We start from the raw sequence: 17,627 nt of genomic DNA on the forward strand, positions 1-17,627 counted from the left end.
TTGACCATGGTTGTGGCATCTTTCCTTTTGAATACTACTTCCTCTTTGGGATGTACATATCCTGGACCTTCCAAATTGCTTCCTGAAATTCCAGCTATTGCTACTTTGGCATTATTCATGCCACTGTTCTTTTCCAATCAATTCTGGCGAACTCCTCTCTCATCCCTCTGTAATTCCCTTTACTCCACTCTAATACTGATACATCTGATTTTAGTTTCTCCTTCTCAAATTTCAGGGTGAATTTGATCATATTATGACCACTTTCCCCTAAGGATTCTTTTACCTTAAGCTCTCTAATTAATGCTGGTTCATTGCACAACACCCAGTACAGAATAGCTGATCCTGAGTGGGTTCAACCATGAGCTGCTCTAAAAACCATCTCGTGAGCACTGTAGATATTCTGCCTCCTGTAATCCAGCACTTGCTTGATTTTCGCAATCTACCTGCAGATTGGAGTTCCCCATGACTATTGTAACATTGCTCTTTAGGCATGCATTTTCTATCTTCCGTTGTAATTTGTAGGCCACATCTTTACTACTGTGAAAAGAATGCGGTGAAAATTTACAAGGATATTGCCCGGATTTGAGGACCTGAGTTATAAGGAAAGGTTGAATAGATTAGGACTTTTTTTTCCCTAGAGTGTAGGAGAATGAGGGGAGATTTGATAGATGTATGCAGTACTTTGAGGGGTATAGATAGGCCAAATGCAAGCGGGCTTTTTCCACTTAGATTAGGTGAGACTGGAACTCGAGGTCATGGGTTAAAGGTGAGAGGTGAAAAGTTTAAGGGGAACTTAAGGTATTTCTTCACACAGAGGTGATGACAGTGTGGAACTTGCAGCCAAATGAGATAGTGCATACGGGTTTGAAATCAACATTTTTAAGAGCAGTTTGGATAGCTACGTGGATGGGAGATGTATGGAGGGCTATGGTCTGTGTGCTGGTCATTGGGACCACACAGAATAATAGTTCGGAATGGATTTAGATGGAGTTGAAGGGCTTGTTGTGCTGTAGTGTTGAATGACTCTAACTGGTTGTCTCTGACTGATGGTAGAACTGCTTTGTGCTCACTGGGAGAAGTTGTGGTTTCAAGTTTTGAGAATGAGCACAGAATGACACTGCAGTCTTGTCCTGAGGGATTCCTCCACTGTAGAAAGTGCCTTTCACTGAAGTTGTTGGCCTGTTCTTTCCCTCAGGTGGATGTTGAAGACTCATCCACTGCTTTTGAAGGCAGGGTTGTTCACAAAGGCAGATGCCTGATTATCTCTGGGCGTTGTCTCCAGCAGTCTGAAACTTGGGTGCAGATTGTTGTAATTCTCTACATGCACATTGCTGTAACACAGGAGAGCATCAGGATCAGGTTTAATATTACTGGCATATGTCTTGAAATTTGTTGTTTTGTGGCAGCAGTATATTGCCATACACAATCATAACTATAAATTACAATAAGAAATATGTAAATTAATTAAGTAGTGGGAAAAGAGAAAAAAATGAGGTAGTGTTCATGTGTTCCACAGTCCATTCAGAAATTTGACTGCAGAGGAGAAGAAGCTTTTCCTGAATCATTGAATGTGCGCCTTCGGAATCCTGCACCTCCTCCCTGTTGACAGTAATGAGAAGAGGACACGTCCTGAATTATGGAGGTCCTTAGTGATAAATGTTGCCTTTTTGAAACATTGCCTTTTGAAGGTGTCCAAACTGCTTTCTGAAGGGCCAAACTCTCTTTTCCGAGCAATCTAAGTTTTCTGTCGTATTTTTCATGTCCCAAATTTCCGTTAAAATTGGGAGCAACCAGCAGCTGCCCCCAGGTCCAAATGCAATGGAGAAACATTTTATTATTGGCTTGTTTAATAAGTTAGTAATGGTATAGCATGTCATCAGGCATAAAGCATGGAATGTTGAATAATTTACAGTAATAGTTATTTACCAGTGGGATATCAGTCTGTATTTGTTCGACTGTTAGAGTTTTTTTTCTTTCCTCACTTTATATTTTATTTGCCCATCAGAAACTTGTTGATGATACAGAAAAAACACTTAGCTTTTCTTTGTCAACACGCAAATTGCTGGAGGAACTTGTCAGGTTGGGCAGCATCTATGGAAAGAAATAGACAGCCAATGTTTTGGGCTGAGACCCTTTTCAGCACTCGAAAGGAAGGAGGGAAGAAGCCAAAATAAGGTGTTGAGTGAAGGGGGAGGTGTACAAGCTGGCAGGTGATTGGTGAGACCACATGAATGGTTGGAGAAGGGTGGGGTGAAGTAAGAAGCTGGGAAGGGATTGGTGGAAGAGGTTGAAGAAGAATTCATAGACGTAGGACATAGACATAAGACATAGGAGCATTGAGTTTGTTCCACCATTCAATCATGGCTGATTTATTTTCTCTCTTAACCCCATTCTCCTGTCTTGTCCCTGTGACCTTTACTATTGAAGAACCTATCAAATTCCACTTTAAATATACCCTGTGATTTGGCCTCCACTTTTGTCTGTGGCAATGAATTCTACAGATTTACCATCCTCTGACTAAGGAAATTCCTCATCATCTCTGTTCTCAACGGACGTCCTCTGTTCTGAGGCTGCGACCTCTTGTCCTAGACTTGCCCACTTAGGAAATATCTACGCCTTTCAATATTTGATAGATTTCAAAGAGATCCCCACTCATTCATCTAAGCTCCAGTGAGTACAGGCCCAGAGCCAGCAAACGCTCCTCATATGTTAACCCTTTCATTCCTGGGTTATTCTCATGAACTTCTTCTGACAGGTAAGTGTACTAACAATGGTATCCTTTCCCAGGTTAATAGCCCCACGTCCCAATTATACACATTCAGTACATGCTGGGTATATAAGAATTAGCTTTATTTGTCACAGATACATTGAAACATACATCAATGACCAGCACTGTCCGCAGTTGTGCTGGGGAACAACCCGCAAGTGGCACCATTCCTTCCAGTACCAGCATAGCATGTCCATAACTTACTAACCCTAACCTGTACATCTTTGGAATGTGTGAGTTCACTGAAGCTGTCAGAGGAAAGCCATGTGGTCACAGGGAGAATGTATGAACTCCTTACAGACAGTGGCAGCAATTGAACATTGATTGCTCGCACTGTAAAGAGTTTGCTACCACGACACTACTTGTCATTCAGATGTATCACACCAGACTCCAGAAACAGGCAGACACAAGAGATTAAAGATGCTGGGATCTGAGGCAACAAAAAACAACAGGTCAGGCAGTATTTGTGAAAGGAAATGGAGAGTGGATGATATCCTTCATCTGCATTCTCTGCCTGTACTGTCCCAATGAAGGGTCTCAAACAGAAACAGAAACTACTTTCCACAGATACTTCCTGATCCAAGTTCCTCCAGCAGATTGTTTTTCACTTCAGCTCTGAGTTCTAACACAGGTGGACAGTTTTAAGCTGTTCTCAAAATTTCCTTGACAACACAGAACATTCCCATTTTCTTTTGGGAACTCCTGACCTGTGATTACTTAAAATGCAGCGTTTGGAATGACATTGAGAATCTCCAATCCATTAGGCAGGAGCACAAAGATTCTGAGTGTAATCAGAAATAGGTTCATTATTACTGACATTATGTTGTAAATGTGGTATTTTGCGGCAGCAGTACAGTGCAATATATTTTTTAAAAATTGCAGGTATCAATAAGAAACATATATTTAAAAAATAGTGAAATAGTGTTCATTGGTTCCTGGACCATTCAGAAATATGATGGCAGAGGGGAACAAGCAGCACTGAGTTTGAGCCTTCAGGCTCCTCTACCTCCTCCATGATGGTAGCAGTGAAAAGAGGGCATGTCACAGATGGTGAAGGTCCTCAGTGATAAATTCCACCTTCTTGAGTCTCTGCCTTTCGAAGAAGTCCCTGATGATGAGGAGGGTTGTACCTGTGACAGAGCTGGCAGAGTTTACAACCCACTGCAGTTTTTTCCCATCCAGTGCAATAGAGCCTCCATACCAGACAGTGATGCAACCAGTTAGAATGCTCTTCACAGTACATCTGTAGAAATTTGCTGGTTATTAAATCTCATCAAATTACTAATGAAATATAGACGCTGGCCTGCGTCTTTATGTGAGGAAAAGATTGCACAGCAAAGGGAGATGAGAATGATAAAGCTGCAATAGTTTGTCCAGTCACAGAAGAAGCAGTTTCAACTTGTATTCTGTCCATTGACCTCCATTCTGATGTAAGATGATCTGTGATCCTCCTTCCTTCCTGTCCAACTCCACTGAAACTTGGGCTTGGTTCTTGTTGCCAGCTGTTGTATCACTCTAACTGGCTGTGTTTACTGTTTCTTCTCTGTATGCCAATGGATAAGGATGGTGTTAATTCCTTCTTTTTCATCTGCAGAGTTCCCAAAGGAATTGATATTGGCTGCTATCTTAAGGGAACACTCACCCTTTCTAAAACTGAAATGGGCAAAAAAGCTGTAAGTATTGTTTTTTATCTTTGTTATTTAGGCACTGGCCAGCCTAGCCTCCTCCAGTCTGCATGGCATGTTAGTTTGTTAATAAGAGTTTTGGTAACCAGCTGCTGCCAGATTTAGCTGTTATCTGGTGTTAAAGTCATAGAACACTACAACACAGAAATGGGCCCTTTGGCCCACCTCGACCATGCCAAACTATTGATCTGCACCCAGACCATAGTTCTCCAAAGCCCTCCCATCCACGTACCTATCCAATCTTCTCTTAAGTGTTGAAGACGACCCCGCATCCACTGCTTCCACACTCATTCCACACTCTCACCACCCTCGTGAGTGAAGATGTTCCCCTTAAACATTTCATCTTTCATCCTTAACCCATGACCTCTGGTTGTAGACTCACCCAACCTCACTGGAAAAAGCCTGCTTTCCTTTACCCTGTGTATATCCCTATCAAATCTCCCCTCATTCTTCTACCCTCTTGGGGGAGAAAAGTCCTAACATATTCAACCTTTCCCTATAACTCAGGTCCTCAAATCCTGGCAACATTCTTGTAAATTTTCTCTACATTCTTTCAATTTTATTTACCTTTCCTGTAAGTAGGTGTCCAGAACTACACACAATACTCCAAATTGGGCTTCACCAGTGTCTTATACAACTTTAGCATAACTCCACAATTCCTAGAATACAGAAACCTTTCAACGAGGCTCTGTTGATCAAATTTTGCCTGTCCTTTAACATTTATTTAATATGGAGCATAGAACATTGCAGCACAGCACAGGCCTTTTGGCCCAAAATGTTCTGCCGCCCTTTTAACCTACTCGAAAAACAATAACACTTCTCCCTGGCATAGGCCTCGATTTCTGTATCATCCATGTGCCTATCTAAGAGTTTCTTAAACGTCCCTGATGTATCTGCCTCCATCACTATCTCTGGCAGGGCATTCCATGTACCATAAATTCCGGTGTATAAGCCGAGAATTTGGCCCTAAATTTTGGTCCTAAAATTAGGGGGTCAGCTTATACAGAGGGTGCCAACTTTGGAAAAATGAATACACGGAAGACAGGTCGTATTTATTGGCTGTTTTTGAGTCAAATTGGTTCCACTGTCGACACATGAATTCTTTGGTTTGTTTAAACTCACAACTCGTGGCTGGAGCACGGACGTCAAACCACCGGGGATGACTGCAATGTCCATATTTTCAGCTTTCAATGCTGCTTTTGTCTCACCTGACAAGTGCGCTTTGAACATGTTCCAGACAAGTAGCAACTTTTCCTTCCCAAAACCTTCGGGACATTGACGCCACACCTCTTTAACCCACTTCAAGCAACCCGCTTCATCCATCCAGCAGCGTTCTTGAATGTAAACAACACCCCGTGGGAATTTTCTGAGCAATCTTTGTTTTTTGTCTCAACACAAGATCATGTCTATTCATAAATCGGGTGCACCAACCTCGCGTAGCTTTGAAATTTTCGCTGACCTCACAGTGTTTTTTGTCCCATTTCAACACTTGAACTCGAATCATTTCTCTGATAACAATGTATCCTGACGATCACTGGTGATTCACCCACTCTAAAACTTTTTCTTCCAGTTCTGGCCATTAGCATGTTTTCCCGCGGTTTGCACATTTCGTCTTCGGCATTTCCCTCAGTGTGTCCTCTACCTTTCTTCACTCTCTCACTCTCTCACGTTTACACTAAACTTCTTAGCAGCTGCAGAATTATTCGTTTCCTTAGCAAAATCAACAACCTTCAGCTTGAAGCCAGCATCATATCACATTCGTTTTAATCTTTTGTACATGGTGGTTGCAAACTCAATACTGAGTACATGTACTGATCCCGCCACCCCATGTTATATTTTAACGAGATTGTGATGGGCGCTGAATGGTTTCACAGGGGTTACATTTTCAGAGGATTCTATTCCATTGGAAACCTAATCAAAAATGACTCTCCTTGATTTATTTATTAAGAATTTGCCTATAACGCTCTACAATGTGTAGGCTTATTTTCTTAGCAGGTACTGGTTCACAAAATTTCCAGGGTCCAGATCTGGCAAAGCTGAGTACTGGCATGTGAGATCTTGTGATCTTTTCTGGTTAAATCAAAAACCTCTACAAAATGGGTCAGCTTATACAAAGGTAACATGAAAAAGTCACTTTTTAACCTTAAAAATGGGGGTCATCTTATACTCTGGGTCGGCTTATACTCCGGAATAAACGGTACTCATGACTCTGTGTTTAAAAAAAAACTACTTCTGGCTACCCCCCCCCCCCACCCCCATACTTTCACCTTAAAATTATGCCCCTTTTGCCTTAGGCATTTTTAATGCCCGCAACTATCAGAAAACTTTATGGCATACAACTATAAACACCAACTGAAAACCTATTTACTTAACCTCGCTTATAAGTAAGACCACTTCATCTTATTTTCATATTTGCATTTTTATCCCATTGTAAAGCACCTTGAGTTACACTGTCTGTATGAAAAGTGCCCTATAGATAAAGTTATTATTATTATTATTATCATCATCATAAAATTTCTAGTAGGCCTGCCACTGTCCTGCACTGTAGACACTTTAAACCACTTGTTATAGTGCTGTTTACATGCTGGTATTTATATGCATTTTATTCCCTATCTATCCTTTAACCTCTAACTTTATTTTTTATATACTTTTTATTATTTTTATAATTGTTGAATGTTTTTGTTTGTTGCATGTAGCATCCTGACCAACACACCACAGCAAATTCCTAATACATGTATATGGTGAATAACTTTGATCGTTATTTGAAAGATTGTTTCCATTTTCTGGGTCAGTACTGATCTCTTTGGCCCATGATACCGTGACGTCCTTTTAAACTACTTCTCACTCAATCTAACCCTTCCTTCCGACACAGCCCATAACCCTCCATTTTTCTTTCATCCACGTGCTTCTTAAATGTTCCTAATGTATCTGCTTGTACCACCAATTCTGAGAGTGTTTTATGTACTTAGTGCTCTCTGTTTAAAAAAAAATGTTTACCCCTGACATCTCCCCTAAACTTTCAACCATTCCCCAAGTATTAGCCATTCCCGTCCTGAGAAAAAGATGCTGTCTGTCTGTTTATGCCTCTTATCATCTTGTACATCTCTGTCAAGTCACCTTTCATCCTCCTTCACTCTAAAGAGAACATCCTAGCTTGTTCAGCTCTCCTTCATAAAAATGTGTTCTTTCTAATCCAGGTAGCATCCTGGTAAATCGTCTCTGCACCCTCTCTAAAGCTTCCACATCCTTCCTATTATGAGGTGACCAAAACTGAACACAATGCTTCAGGAGTGGTCTTACCAGGGTTTTACAGAGCTGCGACATTGCCTCGCAGCTCTTGAACTCAATCCCCTGACTAGTGAAGGCCAATATTCCATACACCTTCTCAACCACCCTATCACCTTGTGTGGTGTCATTAAGTGTTTCCTTTTGTATATTACAATGCGAAAAGTACTCCTTTGGTTATAAAATTCTTTGTGACATTGAATTCATGAAAGAAGCTGCAGAAATCAAGCCTTTATTTTTCCTTGTGCTTGAAGTTGCGTTTTTTCTTTACTCCTCTGGAACCTGAAAAATAGAGGCCAATTGCTCTTAATAACAAGTCCCTGCTGGCTGCTATCGGTGACTTTTTCACTGTATGATTAAATTCTGTGATCCAGTATAACACAGAGCAGCCAGAACCATTACTGGAGCGAAGCACTAAATGTCCCTTCAAAGGGGTAATGTCTGTATGGAATAGCTTTTGCTATTGGAATTAGATACAGTGAAAAACCATAATATATAAGACCATAAGTTTTAGGAGTAGAATTAGGCCATTTGGCCCCTCAAGTATGCGCCGCCATTTCCTCATGACTGATCCATGCCATGATCCGTTTTCCCTCTCAGCCCTGGTCTCCTGCCATCTCCCTGTATCCCTTCATGCCCTGGCTAATCAGCTTGTCAGGCATACTCTTCATACAATCAGATCATTGCACAATGTATTTAGGTAGAGCAAGGGTAAACAATAACAAAGCAACACACACAAAATGCTGGAGGAACAATAACAATATAGAATAAAGTGTAACAGCTACAGAGAAAGTGCAGTGCAGGTAAACGATAAAGCACAAGATCATAATGAGGTAGATTTTGAGGTCAAGAGTCTATCTTATACTAAGGAACCATTTAATACTCCTGTTACTGTGGGTGGAAGCTGTCCCTAAGCCTACTGGTACGTGCCTTTGGGCTTTTGTTTCTTCTGCCCGATGGGAGGGTGGAGAAGAGAGAATGTCCAGGGTGGGTGGAGCCTTTGATTATGCCGGCTGCTTTACTGAGACAGCAAAAAGTATGGACAGAGTCATTGGAGATCCTGTGATGTGCTGAGCCCTGTCCACATCTCTGCAGTTTCTTGCTGTCATGTGCAGAGCCATTGCCATGCCATGCAGTTACGCATCCAGACAGAATGCTTTCTGTAGTGCATCAGTAAACATTGGTAAGGGTCGATGGGGATTGCCAGATTTATTTAGCTTCCTGAAGATGTAGAGGCATTGGTGAACTTTCTTGGCTGTGACATCAATGTGCTTTTTTTGTAGTAGAAAGGTGCTACAAGCTGAACACAGGTCTGAACAATTGTTTCTGCAAAGCACAGATGTTAAGTTGAAATTGTATTCTTTGTGTCGATTATTCAGTCTGGCTGGTTCGAGGTTTTGTAACTGTGGGTGATCATTCCGATAGGAAGTAGATGTCATGGTTCTGTTTACAGGCTGAATTAATCAGCCGTGCTCTCTGCACCTGGCAACCCTGGTCAATTTCTTCATCTTTCTTCAGCTTGTTCAGTCAAAAGAATATTTTACTGAGTGTTTTTTTTGCATCTGGCAGCAAATCCATGCTGTTGCCCTTCTGACTCAGTATAATATGTCAAGTCATAGAATCATATAGATAGATAGATAGATAGATACTTTATTCATCCCCATGGGGAAATTCAACTTTTTTTCCAATGTCCCATACACTTGTTGTAGCAAAACTAATTACATACAATACTTAACTCAGTAAAAAAATATGATATGCATCTAAATCACCGTCTCAAAAAGCATTAATAATAGCTTTTAAAAAGTTCTTAAGTCCTGGCGGTAGAATTGTAAAGCCTAATGGCATTGGGGAGTATTGACCTCTTCATCCTGTCTGAGGAGCATTGCATCGATAGTAACCTGTCACTGAAACTGCTTCTCTGTCTCTGGATGGTGCTATGTAGAGGATGTTCAGAGTTATCCATAATTGACCGTAGCCTACTCAGCGCCCTTCGCTCAGCTACCGATGTTAAACTCTCCAGTACTTTGCCCACGACAGAGCCCGCCTTCCTTACCAGCTTATTAAGACGTGAGGCGTCCCTCTTCTTAATGCTTCCTCCCCAACACGCCACCACAAAGAAGAGGGCGCTCTCCACAACTGACCTATAGAACATCTTCAGCATCTCACTACAGACATTGAATGACGCCAACCTTCTTAGGAAGTACATTCGACTCTGTGCCTTCCTGCACAAGGCATCTGTGTTGGCAGTCCAGTCAAGCTTCTCATCTAACTGTACTCCCAGATACTTGTAGGTCTTAACCTGCTCCACACGTTCTCCATTAATGATCACTGGCTCCATATGGGGCCTAGATCTCCTAAAGTCCACCACCATCTCCTTGGACCTGGTGATATTGAGACGCAGGTAGTTTGAGTTGCACCATATCACAAAGTCCTGTATCAGTTTCCTATACTCCTCCTCCTGTCCATTCCTGACACACCCCACTATGCATACAGAGGCCCTTTAGCCCAGCTCGTCAATGCCGACATGCTGAGCTGGTCCCATCTGCCTAATTCAGTTCCTATGCCTTATAGTCTTATATGCTGTCAAGCAGGTATTTATCAGACCACCTGGTATGATATTAGAATTCAGGAAAAAAACTACAAATGACAAAGACTGATAGATAATCTGTTGTAATATTGAATGTAGAGATTTGACGTGCCAAAGGATCCCACACTCCTTTATATTTTCCTTGAGACTTCATTCACAATTTTGAAGATCTTGGATGAGCTGTAAGATAGTATTAGACGGACATTATCCTTATCCCTAAACTCAGTGTCCTTGAGATAGCTGGATATCAAATGAATTGATAGATTGATAATTCAGAAGTTCATTTATTATCAAAGTTAACAGCTGAAATTCTTCAATTCTCCGGGTAGCCATGAAAACAGGAAAGGAAAGAATGGGAGCACAGTTGTCAACCTAAACTCCGTCCACACAAAAGGTAACAAACATAAACAGAACAGGCGCATTGCCCCCCCAATCCCTCCTCCCACACAAAAACCGAGCAAACGGAACAGGCACATCAACCCCCAAATCCCTCCTCCCACACAAAAACTGAGCAAAACGGAACAGGCACATCAACCCCCAAATCCCTCCTCCCACACAAAAAAAAACAAAAACATAGATCAACCCCATAGATCTCCCACAGAAAAAAAAGCTAACAAAACAGATAATTTATCAAGTTGACTTGATTAGCGGTATACAAAGTGATAAGAGGTGTAGATTTAGTGGGAAGCCAGAGACTTTTTCCCAGGACAGAAATACTAATACGAGGAGGCATAGTTTTAAGGTAATTGTAGGAAAGTATAGGAGGGATGTCAGAGGTAAATTCTTTACTGAGAGAGTGGTGGATGCATGGAACATGCTTGCCTGGGATTGTGGTAGAGGCAGTTCCATTAAGGGCACTTAAGAGACTCTTAGGGTACATGGATGATAGAAAAATGGAGAACTATGTAGAAGGGAAGTGTTAGTTTGATCTTCAAGTAGGTTAAAAGGTCAGCACAACATTGTGAGCTGAAGGGCCTGTACTGTGCTGTAATGTTCGATGTTGTATGAACTTTGAGTAAACATTTCATTGCCGAGAACCTTCCAGTGAAATCAGAAGGTGAGGTGGCAAATGAAGTTACACAAATTCAGATTCTTGCCTTGTGCTGCTGTCACTGAAATGTCATTGGAGTTGTGATCAGTCGGTGGGTTGGAGCTTGCACTTGTGGTGAGCTTGTTGCCAAGTGAGCATTACCATGCATACTAATAGTGTAATTATTTTCAGGACGTGCACACTGTGTTCTACCATCTGATATCCCCTCCAAACAAGATGAAGAATGGGAGCAAAGATAAGCCAACCAAAGAAAAAGAAAAAGACCCAAAGGAGCTATATGAGGAGGCTTTAAGAGACCTCAAGATCCAATGGCTGCCCAAGTATGTAATGCAAATTCAGCCAATCAAAACCAATCTATTAAGAGCTTAGGATTAGCTAAACAGGATGTACAGCTTATTGTGAAGGTGGGAGCTTGATAGCTGATCGTGCCTGCAATGATCTTTCTTCAGGATGAATCCATGCTAGAGGTTTGAGTGTACTCAAGACAGGGACATGGTGTGGGGCTATATTCTTCTGTGATCATGTTAGTGGCAAGAAGGCATAGTCTGTCAATTGTTGCTGAGTTAGTTTTATTTATTTTTATTTATTTATTGATACAGCACAGTAACTGGCCTTTCCGGCCCAACGAGCCCACACTGCCTAACTACCCCCAGGTGACCAATTAACCAACTAACTGGAAAGTAGGAGGAAACCAGAGCACCCAGAGGAAATCCAAGTGGTCACAGGGAGAGCGTACGAACTCTTTACACTAACTCAACCACCCCTGATGCGCATTCCATGCACCCACCATTCTATATATATTTTTAAAAACTGCCTCTTATGCACCCTTTCCCGATACTGTCCTCCAGTCACCTTAAAATTGTTGTCTCTCATATTAGCCATTTCTGCCCAGGTAAAAAGTGCTGGCTGTTCACTTAACCTATGCCTCTTATTGTATCAAGTGATTTCTCATCCTCCTTCATTCCAAAGAGAATGGTCATAGCTTGCTCAACATATCCTCTTGATGGTAGAGTACATACAACGTGTTCTCTAATCCAGGTAAATCTACTCTGCACTCCACTCCACATCCTTCCTATAATGAGGAGTCCAGAACTGGGCACAATAGTCCAAATGTGGTGTAACCAAGTTCTATATAACTGCAACTCAATTCCCTGATTAACAAAAGGCAACACTTCATACATGTTCTTAACCAGCCTATCAACTTGCATGGCAACCTTGATAGGCAAATTTGATAAGTTTATAAGATTATGAGAGGCATAGACAGAATAGACAGGCAATATCTTTTTCCCAGGGTTGAAACGTCTAATACCAGAGGAATGCATTTAAGGTGAGGGAGGGTAATTTCAAAGGAGATGTGAGGGACACGTTTTTTTTTACACAGACAGTGCTGGGTGCCTGGAATGTGCTGCCTGGGGTGGTGGTAAAGGCAGGTACATTAGGAATTTTTAAGAGACGTTTAGATAGGCGCATGAATGTGAGGGAAATGGGATGATATGGACATTGTGTACGCAGAAAGGATTAGTTTAGTTGGCTATTAATTTAATTGATTTGGCACAACATTGTGGATCGAGGGGCTGGTTCCTATGCTGTACTGTTCTATGCACCCATTCTGTAATTTCAGCTGCTGAAGACCCAAAGCTTTCAGCAGCTTGCCAGTTCTGTGTGGGAAAACTGTCTCTCCAAAACAGTGACAGACCCAGATTATCTCTGAGCTTTATCTTCTCTCACAGATTGGAACAACATGAGGAACTGACATCAATGTACCCTGAACACTTACCTGTACACATTGCTTACCTCACCAGCCTTGATTCTGGAAAGGTAAGTTGTCTCTTGCCTACTTACTTTCGGGGATGGGGGGGTATGTCAGAGGTAGGATATTTTTACACAGAGTGCTAGTAGCATGGCCTAGGGTGGTGGTAGAGGCAGATACATTAGGGGCATTTAAAAGACTCTTAGGCACATGGATGATAGAAAAATGCAGGGCTGTGTGGAGGGAAGTGTTAGATTGATCTTAGAGTAAGTTAAAGTTCGACAAAACATCACAGGCTGAAGGGCCTTTACCATGTTCTACGTTTATTAGAAGATCATTCATATTTCTCCTGACTCCAGAAAATTTCAGTCTATTCTACCTACTTTCCCCTTAATGAACAATCTGCCCATCTCAGCATTTAATCTAGAGAATCTTATCTTTTTTTATTTAGAGATACAGTGCAGAACAGGCCTTTCCAGCCAACGAGCCACACAGCCCAGCAACCAACCGATTTAACTCTAGTCTAATCACATGACAATTTTACACTGACCAATTTGTCTACCAACTGGTACATCTTTAGACTGAGAGAGGAATCTGAAGCACTCGGAGGAAACCCATGTAGTTCACAGGAAGAGCATGCAAATCTCCTTACCAATGGCGCAGGAAGTGAACTCTGAACACTGATGCCCCGAGCTGTAATATCGTCACGCTAACCGCAACACGACCTTGGTACCCCTGAGTAGCATCGCAGTTAGCATTGTAATAGTACTGTAATACTAAGGCAAATTCAGCTTTCCCAAGTTAGGCATTTCTCAAGGACTGCATCAAGACTTCCTTGCCTATACCTGGCGTAACAGTGCCAAAAATGGTTCTTAATTACTTTGTGTTCATGATCTACTCTTATTCACTTCATACAGTTATAATGCAGTTTATAATTCAGCTGATTTAACAATTGACATGCCTTCGAAACCTGCAGCCTTCAACATGTAGGATCACAAGGTCACTTAGGAACCCCATCACACCAGCATTCTAACTTGACAGCCCCTTCATGGTTTGTGGGGAAGAATCCTATAATCCTAGAATCATCTTTTCAAGAGCATTGTAGAATAAGGTGCAAATGCTGGCTTTGACAGCAAATTGGCTTATTATTGTCACATGTACCAAGGTACAGTGAAAAGTTTGTCCATACAGGTCAGGTCATTATACAGTACAAGGTAAGGTAATAACAAAATGCAGAATAAAATGTAACACAACGTGCAATACAGGTAAACAGTATGATCATAATGATTATAAGGTCCAGAGTTTATCTGACTGTACCAGTGGGGTAGAAGCCATCCTTGAGCCTGGTGGTATGTACTTGTAGGCTTTTCTACCTTCTGCCCGGTGAGAAGTGGGAGAAGAGAGGATGTCTGGGTTGGGTGTGGTCTGTTTGTGAGGAAGACAAGGATCCTATTGCAGAGGGAGGTGCTGACTCGTAGGGTCTGGTGTTTGGTAAGAGTCTGCTTGGAGTTATAGTACTAAGTTGAAGCTGTAGTCAATAAACACTAGTTTAACTAGGTTGTCTTTACATGTTTCAGCAGTAGGCAATTGAGGTTGTTTAAGGCTGGAGTTGATGCAAGGCATGACCAGCCTCCAGAAACACTTCACAATGGCAGATGTCAAAGCCACTAGGTTGTTTAGGCATGTTATTCTGATTTTCTTAGGTAAAAGTATTGATTTTCATTAGTGTTGTTAATTCTGTTATACTTTTTTTAGGTGAATTTGAATTCTCAGACTGTACTGTTGCATTTCTATTAACTCTATTGACAGATACCGCAGAGGAAATTAGCAGGTCGGCAGAATCTGTGGAGGCAGAGGAATAATTGCCGTTCCTTTCTAGAATATTGCTCCAACCTAATCCCTTGTATTAATTCTCTCCATTACCCCACTGAACTATTCTCACGCAAAAGCTTGCTTTTGCCTTCTCGCAAATTCTGCCTCAATGGGCACTCAATTGACACGTTGCTTTCCATTCCTAGGAACGGCTGAAGAGGCTGGATGAAATCGTTCAAGCGGCTGATGTGGTTATCTCACACATTGACCAAAAAGCCTTGGTGACCAACTTGGTCATGAAGACTGACCCAAGGCCAGATGCTGCAGCAATCAAAAGGTATGTGCCCAAGTGTGTGTGCATACAATAGCCCATGAAAAGGCTGGGGAGATTAGGATCATGGATCAACTTGTATCTTCCATATACCTTACCTTACTGCCTGTTATGCTGCTGGTGTTTAGGGCAGCAACAAAGGTCATCCATCTCTGTCTGTCCTAGGCCATCAAAACTAATTTTGTCTTAGTCTTGGCAGTGTTCAGTCCATCCTTCATCATACCAGTGGCTTCCTTTGGTTTTCACTACTGTCAGTCATGGAAGTCTTGGGTGGAGACTCAGGAATACTGTCACACACAGATGTAGAAGGATTCGTCATTTCTGTTTCTATTACAGTTTTGTTTTATCAGTCAGGTGTTAACCCTGAGCTGAACCCCCAAACCTGGAGGACCAGTGGACCATTCTTAGTTTGGCCTCTACCCTTTGACCTTTATGGCATGGGTGACCCTACCAAGAGTCAAAGCACAAGGCCCTGACTCCAGCCAACATAGCTCTCTGATTCATTGAGGCGCACAAGCCTCCAAACCCTTCAATAAGGTTATGGTCCGCTTGGAGGATATGCGTTTACATGTCTGAGGAACTTGCTGTGGTACATTGGCAACATGTAACAAAAAAAACAACATTCAGCAATTATAAAGAATTATATACAGAAAGGTTAAAAGTACGGTTAGAATAAAATGTGCGCAAATACATAAATACCAGCATGCATTTACAATGTAAACCGTATTTAAAAAGTGGTTTAAAGTGTTTACTGTGCAGTGCAATGATTGAGGTAATAGATACGGGATTGGAGGTGGGACGGAAGTAGCTAACCAGAATGGTTGATTAGACTCACTGCCTTAGGGAAGAAAGGTTTAAGGTGGTATGGAGTTTTTGTTTTAATAGCCATATAGTGCTTTTCAGAAGGAAGCTTTTAGAAAAGGCAATATGCAGGGCGGGTATTATCTGAAATGATTTTTTTTCTGCCTGCTTTGTCCTGGACACATACAAGTCCTGCAGTGATGATAGACTACAGCCAATGCTGACCTGACTGCATGCTGTAGTTGGCTATGTCCTTGCTTTTATATTCTAGTCCTTTTGAAATGAATGCTAACATTGCATTTGCCTTCCTCACCATAAACTCAACCTGTATATTGACATTTAGGGAATTCTGCACAAGGACTCCCAAGTCCCTTTGCACCTCAGTTTTTTGTATTTTCTCTCCATTTAGAAAATAGACAACCCTTTCATTTTTTCTACTGAAGTGCATGACTTTCTTCCAATAGAACTCCAACAGATTTGTCAAGCAAGATTTTCCCTTAAGGAAACCATGCTGACTACAGCCTATTTTATCATGTGCCTTCAAGTAACCTGAGAATTCATTCTTAGTAATCGAATCCACCATCTTCCTTTTTTTTTAAAACTTTTTTTATTGTTTTTAAATAGTTACAGAATAAATGTGTATGAAAAAAAAAGTGTTACCCAGCCCCCCTCCCCTTAACCCCTCCCCCCTAACATCCCTATTAAAAAAATAAGAAAGAAAAAAAAAGGGAATGCCTGGGTGTTGGAAGATCCCCACATGCTCCACGGAGTTCTCATTTTTTTTAAATATATGTTAAAATTCTTTTTCTTTTTACTGGCCCATTAAGCCCATTAACATTAAAACTTTAAAAATTTAGTAGATTAGTCATTATTTTTTTTATTATATTACTCCAATCTATAATAATACCTAATCTTTCCACTTTCGTGGTATCCTGAGAAATCTTTATAAAAATCTCCGTGTTGCTATGTGTGTCCCCACCAATCATCCAGGCAAAAAAATAGAAAAAAAATTAAAATATAAAGAAAAAAAAACCAAAATACCCCCCTACTAATGTTGTGGGAAAAAAAACACAACATTACCCCCCTCTGCTGTACGGGTCATGGCAACCGCCATGATTACACACGTGAATCCCGCAGTAACCGATCCACAGCCTCCCAGCCCCCCCGCAACATAAAAAAGTATATGTATAAGAAGAGAAAAAAAATACTATTCTCATTTAGTATTTCTAAAATTTTGCTTTTCTCTTCTATAATATCCATAAAGTTCCATCACTTCTGTTCCTTGGGTCTATCTTCGTCTTTAATCCATTACGTTTGGAAGCCTCTACATGTAATTAGCGAATAGATGGAAGTTCTTGTACAAACTCCTCCGCTTTTCGATAATCGGAAAAAAAATTTTTTCCCTCCTCCAAAAAAATTATCAGTGTTGCTGGATGACGCATTGTAAATTTATAACCCTTTTCCCATAAGGCTTTTTTCACTGGGTTAAATTCCTTCTTTCTCTTCAACAGGTTGTAACTTATTTCCGGATAAAAAAGAACTGGTTTCCCTGCTATCA

The 17,627-nt window shown here is 41.2% G+C and overlaps 1 protein-coding gene across 1 annotated transcript in view; it reads left to right on the forward strand.

Annotated features, from left to right (window-relative positions):
* Positions 1-17,627, forward strand: part of LOC140734152 (tripeptidyl-peptidase 2-like) — a 209,655-nt gene that overhangs the window by 160,994 nt on the left and 31,034 nt on the right. Inside the window, exons 23-26 of the mRNA XM_073057757.1 lie at positions 4,362-4,440; positions 11,547-11,695; positions 13,106-13,193; positions 15,144-15,274. Of these exons, the coding sequence (XP_072913858.1) occupies positions 4,362-4,440; positions 11,547-11,695; positions 13,106-13,193; positions 15,144-15,274 (447 nt within the window). The remainder of the gene's footprint in view (positions 1-4,361; positions 4,441-11,546; positions 11,696-13,105; positions 13,194-15,143; positions 15,275-17,627) is intronic.

This window comes from Hemitrygon akajei, chromosome 10 (genome assembly GCF_048418815.1).
Source record: "Hemitrygon akajei chromosome 10, sHemAka1.3, whole genome shotgun sequence".
Classification (NCBI taxonomy): domain Eukaryota; kingdom Metazoa; phylum Chordata; class Chondrichthyes; order Myliobatiformes; family Dasyatidae; genus Hemitrygon; species Hemitrygon akajei.